Source organism: Phalaenopsis equestris, unplaced genomic scaffold (assembly GCF_001263595.1).
Source record: "Phalaenopsis equestris unplaced genomic scaffold, ASM126359v1 Scaffold000540, whole genome shotgun sequence".
Taxonomy (NCBI): Eukaryota; Viridiplantae; Streptophyta; class Magnoliopsida; order Asparagales; family Orchidaceae; genus Phalaenopsis; species Phalaenopsis equestris.
In genome coordinates this window covers 2234759-2242339 of record NW_018164980.1, presented here as the reverse complement: position 1 = coordinate 2242339, position 7581 = coordinate 2234759, and the positions used below count along the sequence as shown (strand labels likewise).

The following is a 7581-nucleotide window of genomic DNA, read 5'->3' as shown; positions in this document are numbered from 1 at the left end:
CCACACTCTATAATTAGGAGATCATTTCACGTAAAAAAAAAAATTAATAAAAAATTCAAATTACTATTTATTACTTTGTGCTTCCCTATGTCATCCATTTATATTTCTAATCTATACTTACAACTAACCCCAATGAAATAGTCATAATTTAGTCGAGTCGTACACTTGTACTCAACTTGTTCATGCAGCGTAGGTGCGTGATGCAAACGAAAATTACACGCACCTCCCATAACTATCATTAATTATGTAAGCAAAAATCATATAAATAAGCATTCATAAGAAGTCGTACCCTATCACTTTCCATACATATATTTCTCCTTTTTGTACGTTGATCGAAATTATCGCAGGTTACTTTACATTATTTTTTTGGGTACTGCGTTCCACGATCTTTGATAGTTTGATCCACCATGCAATGCCATATAAACATGATTAATTAATTAAACATCCTTCGTTAATTAATCCATAATTATATCTCTTAATCATATATTCATGCTCCTTCAATATTTCCTATATAAACCATCCATCCACCTCTCTTCTCCCTCACTCCCATCACCACCATCCCCTGCGATGAAAACCCGCTCGCCCGCCGCAGCCTTCTTGAAATCCAAAAAGAAGACCTTTAAGGGCGTGAGAATGAGAAGGTGGGGATCCTGGGTCTCCGAGATAAGAAACCCTCATCAAAAGAGCCGGATATGGCTCGGCTCATACTCCTCGCCGGAAGCCGCCGCCGGAGCCTACAACGCCGCCGTTCTCTGTCTCAAAAGCTCCTTTGCCTCCATTCTTTCCTCCAAATCCATCCAACTTATCGCCGCCGCCGCCGCCGCTGCTGCATCCAGCTCTTCAGGATCCTCTGCCGAACTGATAAAGTCGCCGCCTTTATGCGACAATTCTTTGGCCGGAGTTGAGATTGCGGCGGCGGAGTCATGGGTTGACTTGACGGAATTTGAGATGTCGCCGGAGAGGGGGTTCATGGATGATGCTGCGATGAACCCATCCGCATTTTTCGGTAACTTTGTGCAGGCAGAAGAGTCGAGCGAGATCGCCGGGGATATCGCCCTTTGGAGCTTCTTGAAATGATAGGGGAAGAGTGACTTGCAGAGGTTGGAACATTTGGAGGAGGAAGTTTTGCGGTGTATGTAATATTCGGTTAACTGGATTTATTTTAAAGTCACATAATTTAGATGAAATTTTAAAAGTAGCATTTTTATTAATGAAAATTAATTTTTTATTTTCTCAAGGTTTCGTGAAAAAATAATTTTTTATTTTCTTAATATGTGATATATTTTAATTTAAATAATATAAATATTAATATATATTAAGAATTATTATAAATATATTTGTTAATATTCTTTACATTAATGATAATATTAACATTTGTTAATTAATTTTGACATTAATTCTATTTTAATTAATATTCACTTAATAAAAAATATCATTGAACAAAATTAATTAACTAACAAAATATGAAATTTTTAAAATTTATTTTATGTGAAAGTATTCTTGTAACATAATAATTACACAAAAATATTATATTCTATATTGGGATAAAATGACGCTTAAACCTAACGTATTAGTCGTAGTGATCGATGTCGCAATAAATAATCTTGACCTCGTCGTCGTGTTAAACAAAATGCTCAAGCGGCTAGAAGTACATCACAACTGAACATTTTGATAAACACGACGACGGGTTCACTATATCATTTACGACATTGACCACTGCAACTGTCGCCTCGGTATACGTCAGGCTCGGGCTTTAATCCACCCCAACATACAAGATAATATTTTTGTGTAAATATTATGCTACTAGAATATTTTAATATGAAATAAATTTTATGAATTTCATGTTTTGTTAGTTAATTAATTTGTTCAATTATATTTTTTTGATTAATTAAGTATTAATTAAAAATTAATTAATATCAAAATTAATTATCAAATTTAATATTTTCATTAATGTAAAGAAAATTGACAAATCTTTCTATAATAATACTTAATGTATATTAATGTTTATATTTTTAAAAAATATATATATCACATATTAATAAAAAAAATTAGAAGAATTAAATTTTTAATTTTTCTTATGAACGACCGCCTATGGAGGTGTATATGCTCCTTTTTAAATTTCTTTTTGGAGGTGCTCTTCCCCTATATTTCACCAACAAACATGTTCCTTTAAATTTGATATATTTATACTCAAATCAAATAGAACGTCTCGACGAAAGAAATCCGATAAAGCCAAGATTGCTAAATTTTGAAAGCATTAAAATGCTCAAATCCTTTAGAAAACACCAATGATTAATGGGATTACAATGGACATCATGTTATTAGGGAAGTTATGCACTAAAATGTCCCAAAAAAGCATTAAATATGCCCACTTGGGAGAGGAGAGGAGGGGAAGAAAAGAGAATGAAGGGAAATTCAGCGCCTTTTTTGGATAGAAGGCTTGATGAGTAGCCACCAGTCTCCGCCGTAGTAGTCAACCACCTTCGACATTTGCCTATAGAACACTATTGACCACTGTCCTGTCATCGCTTGTCGTTGCCATCCATCCGCCGCCAACGACCACTGCTTGCAACCATTTTAGTCAAAATACAACGGTTGTGTCTAATAAATATATTTTTGTATTGTCTAAAGACAACTGTAATTTTTTGTATAAGATTGTAAGTCTGTTTCTTCCAGCCGTGAAAAAAAAAACGCACTCATTTATTAACAATTACACTGAATTACTTTCACATTTAAAAGATCTTTATATATATATATATATATATATATCCCCAAGCAATCTAACATGTAAATTTATGAAGTAAATTATTAATGAAGACTCATGTAAGAATATGGCGACCGATCAACATCATATTTTTGTTTAATGATATTCATGTTAGGTGTAATATTAAAATGTTAAGGCAATTTGTCATATATAAGAGGGCCACAAAATTGTCATTCAAATGGATTGATTTAGCTGCCATTATAGGAGAAATTAAGTTAAACAAATATTTTTCTATTCCTCCTCAAATTAATATATTTAAAACATCTCTTATCTTCTATATGTCACTGGAAATATAGCACTGATAACTCTTATTTTTTTTCTATGTACCCTCCATAATTTTATTATTTAGTTTAGATGAACTTCTATTATTTTCTTTATAATTTCCACTTATTAATTTTTAAATGTTGTAAAGTTGAAAAAGATGATGTCAAAGAAACTCAGTTATGAGGGTTGCTAAAATAATACAAATTCATTTGGATATGAACTTTGATCACACATATCAATTTGAGTCGAATATGGATTGAAAGTTTTGATTCGGGTTGATACGATCAATTTTCCATCGAAGTCAGTTTGACTTACGAGCCCAAAGTTAAACCTAGTTAATTCGCCAATCCGAAGATGTCCATAATCTAAACTGCCAACTCAAAATTGGCCCGAAATTGACTAAAAATGAACCGAAATTTATACAATTAAATAGTATGCATGTATTAAAAGGGCTATACGACCAGTTGGGATGAAGGTAAGACCTAAACATGAATTTATATTCATGTTTAGTTCGAGTGAAGTAGTTTCAGATTAGACCAGTTTTGAGTTGGACATGATACCAACCAGTACACACATAAAAGTATGCATTATTTTCTTGCTATCTTGGCAAATGGAGTCTATAGTTGATTGCTTTAAGTTATAATAAATATTCCTCTCTTTTTTCCCCAAAAATTTACATGTGCTCTTTAGTAGGGTACAACACAGAGTGGTTAATAATTTCATAAATTTTTAGATATTCTTTTGAACATGAGCGTGCACAAGATGCATGAATATATATATATATATATATATATATATATATATAGCGTTAATGGCTCTAGACTCTTCTAGCTTTACTGATGAAATCAATTTGCATAATTACTATTTTGTACAATGTACAAATGCCTTTTCAAAGCATGAGCAAGGTAATCACCACTCGAAAGTCAAGTGAAGTCATCAACCTATCTCCCAGTAAATCCAACCCGAGGAAGGAATCTAGTTCATCGGCTCCACCAACTGTCGTACAAACGCCTTTGAAATTCCTATTAGGGACCAATAATTGGCAATGCAAATGAGTCTCACAATCATCCTGAAGGACTCTCTCCTCAAAGAATGAGCTATTTATTATATTACAGTGATTCACCATTTGCTTGATATCCTGGTTTCATTCTACCACATAAGCTCCTCATATAGGGATCGAGGGTTGATAGCCAAACTCGATCAATTATTCGACAAAGTCTAATCAATCTAGTACGTCCTGCTGACCCGAAACTAATCAAGACCAATCGACTAGCTGCACTGACTCAACCAAAACATATGGAACCGGTCTTACAGGGCCGAAGCCATGTTAGCTTAACTGACAAGTTATAGAACAACCAAGTAATAGGTTCATACATGTAGAATATCTAAAATACCCTATACTATCCCAACTAAAGTATATGCAGAAGTGTAATATCACATATTATATAATCTCTATCATTTTATAAAAAAAGACTAATAGAGAAGATGTTTTACTATTTATTAATGTTCATTTTTCTCTCCTCTCCCCCTTTCTCTCTAATTTCACAAAGGAGGACTCAACAATGAGAAATTTCTTTTTTCTTTTAGGAAGGTAATGAACAGGAATATTGTTTGATTTATTTATTTATTTGTGGGGTTGAGAGCCATTCGTTCAGAGTTTAATTTAGCATGAGCATTCTGACCTTTTGGGGGATTCATGTTGACTTTTCTAATGGCAGTCTTCCTTTGCCTTATCTCAGCCATAGATTCTCAAACGTGTGCTTCTGATCATCTGGCTGTATATTGTCTTCACTACCATTACCAGCGGCCTGGCCGGCTTCCATGCAGTTTCATTAACTGCAAATTTCCAACGCAAACGCCGAAGGTGGTTGGCACAAATCATTTCTCATTAATTTATGATATTTGCAGCCAATTGTTCGTGGAACTTTGGCCATCACAAAATTTTGTTTGGTGCTCGTTCTCTGCCCAAAGACTTCAATGCAATTTCGATTCTAAAAAAATATGACAGTCTGGATGGCTGACCGAGAGGAACGTCTGACTCAGCCTGGAAGGATGAACTAGCCTGAATGACATGCCTGACCTAGATGACCGGTCATCCAGTTCAGCCAATCGAGAGCTGATCCTATAAATCCAAAGTTAATTAAGCTTAGCCGACAAAGCCATAAAGCAGCCGAACAACAGGTTAATAGATGTAAAATACAAGAAATAGCTCAGTGGAACCAGTTTAAAACGGAGGCCAAAATATAATAACTCTGTCCATTATAAATAGAAGAGCAATCTTATGATTAAGGAACAATTTGATCGCTATTTATCATTTTTCATTCTCTCTTTTTCTGTTTTTCTCTATCTCGACTTAAGCTCTATTTTTTTTAGTGTAATTCAAGGGTCAGTTAAGATTCAATAAATTTCAATTCCCGACAAAAAATATGAATAAGAAAAAGTTTACTTACAAAACTTTTTTGTGATTAAAAATTTATTTTTAATGTCGTAATTTTCTTATTCCGATGAGCCTTTTATGTTTTTTATTATTAATTTGGTATGATAAAGTCTAATGGAAATAAATTTTGATTAAACTTGATCAACAGATAACTTTGATACGTCATCAAAAAAATTCTATCATCATACATATAACATCAACAGACTGGTTCGACGAGAAGAACCCAATGTTAAAATTTTCCAATCCAAACCAAATCAAGCTCAGATCAAGCCATTAAATCGCTCTTGAAAGTTTTTTGGACATATATGGAAGGCCAAACAAATGTAGATTCTGATGAGTCTATAGTCAAATTGAGCGTCTTGACAAACAGAATTCAACAAGCCCAAGATCACTCCATTTTGACATCATTAGGCACTCAAATGTTCATCAAATACAGTCTGATCGAGGGAAGTCCTCTAATTCGTCCGATCAAATTAATTCATATTCCTGATTTAGTTGCACCTAAAACTTTATAAATAGTGCCCCACCCCTCTCATGGGGGGGGGGGGGGGGGGGGGGGGAGGAGAGCTTGAGGCTTGAGAAACAACTTGAAGCTTTGAGAAGAAACTGAAATCCTACACCACCTCTGCCGACGTCGACAACCGCCAACCGTCGTTGACAACCATGGACCTCCGCAGAGCACTTATATTGCAGTCAAACACGGCCGACCGTTGTCAGTCATTGTCAGCCACCGTTGACCACCATCGGTCAGACACCGCCAATCACTGTCGGTCATTGTCAGTCGACACTGTAACTTGGAAAACCTAATAACTCTTTCTCACCCATGAGACAAGTAGTTTCAGTTGCAATCGTCTTTTTATAGTGGAACTCTTCAGCTGGGTCAGTCTCGGTGGTTTTTCCCATTCCTGGTTTCTCATAAAAACTTTCAGGTGTCATTGTTAATTTCTTTCTTTTTTTAGTGTCTGTTGAAACTGCATATCACTCTAAGATGATAATATGTTACTCTACTACCCTGAATTTTCTAGCTCACATTAGTTTGACGTCGTCTGTGGGAAGCAAAGTCTTGTTCGCTATTCTCTTTAACTCTAAGACACCTAGCCCCTAATTCATTTCCTAATTATGTAAATCATTCAACTGGAGAAGGAACCTCCTTTACATCTTGAAGATCATCTCCGAAGCATTCAATGTGGGGGGCAACCTTGACCGCAGTCTCGAAAGGTGATTCAAGTTAATGTCCTGGGCATGATTGTAGCTTAGTTGTCTTCTCTCATCTTATACAAGCACAACATCTTTCGCAAATTCTTTCATTTGGGGGGAAATCTTCATTATAGTTTCAAAAGGTCGTTCATGTTAACGTCCCGGGCACAATTTTGGCAAAACAGTCATCCCACATTTCATTTAGACAATAAGGCTTTGCAAATTGCTCTTAGATTGGGGGCAATCTTTCTTACAAATGACGCTTCCTTACCGCCCCCTCACTATACTGGAGTTCTTCTTTCAACAGATTGAGAAGCTGATCTCTCCAAGGCTCAATACATGAGCTATTTTACAAGCTCGCATGGAAAACGCCCCTGTTGAGAGGCAAAAAATTCAAAAACAACAACTAACGCGTCGCATACATTATTCTTGAGTTTGACTGTAACAATATTTCCAAGAAAACATTGTTGACCTCACTTTTGATTGAGGTCTAGAAAACTTCTTTAGTAGCCTAGGTCTAGCCATAGGACTTTCCTATTGACTAGTCTTAGAAAATTAGAAGAGGTACCCCACCATTAGAAATTCAAAGCCTTTCTCTTTACTCAACTTGAAGTTTCACATATTGATCTTAACTTCTAACATTTAATAGGTAAGATCATTGTGAGAGAATTCAAGAGGAGTTCCTATAGGATTACTTGGCCTTAGGATTGACCCTGGGTGTTGGTTTGGAGTTAGGATACACAATATCCTCACAATATTCTAGCTAAAACCAATCCATAAGGACCCAAAATGAGGATTTCATTGATCCATGGTTCATTTAGAATGGATATCTATCCAATTCTATGTAAAATGCCTAACTTGGTCTTTTGCCCCTAGGCACCTCCAAATTACCTAACTGCCCTTGGTACCCAAATTTGGC

General features: G+C 35.3%; 1 protein-coding gene across 1 annotated transcript; it reads left to right on the top strand.

Annotated features, from left to right (window-relative positions):
• Positions 1–326: 326 nt before the first annotated feature.
• On the top strand, positions 327–1162 carry LOC110028986 (ethylene-responsive transcription factor ERF014-like). Its single transcript, XM_020731083.1, has one exon. It carries the CDS (start codon positions 490–492, stop codon positions 1075–1077), a length of 588 nt encoding a protein of 195 aa, XP_020586742.1. The 5' UTR covers positions 327–489; the 3' UTR covers positions 1078–1162.
• The last annotated feature ends 6419 nt before the right edge of the window (positions 1163–7581 follow it).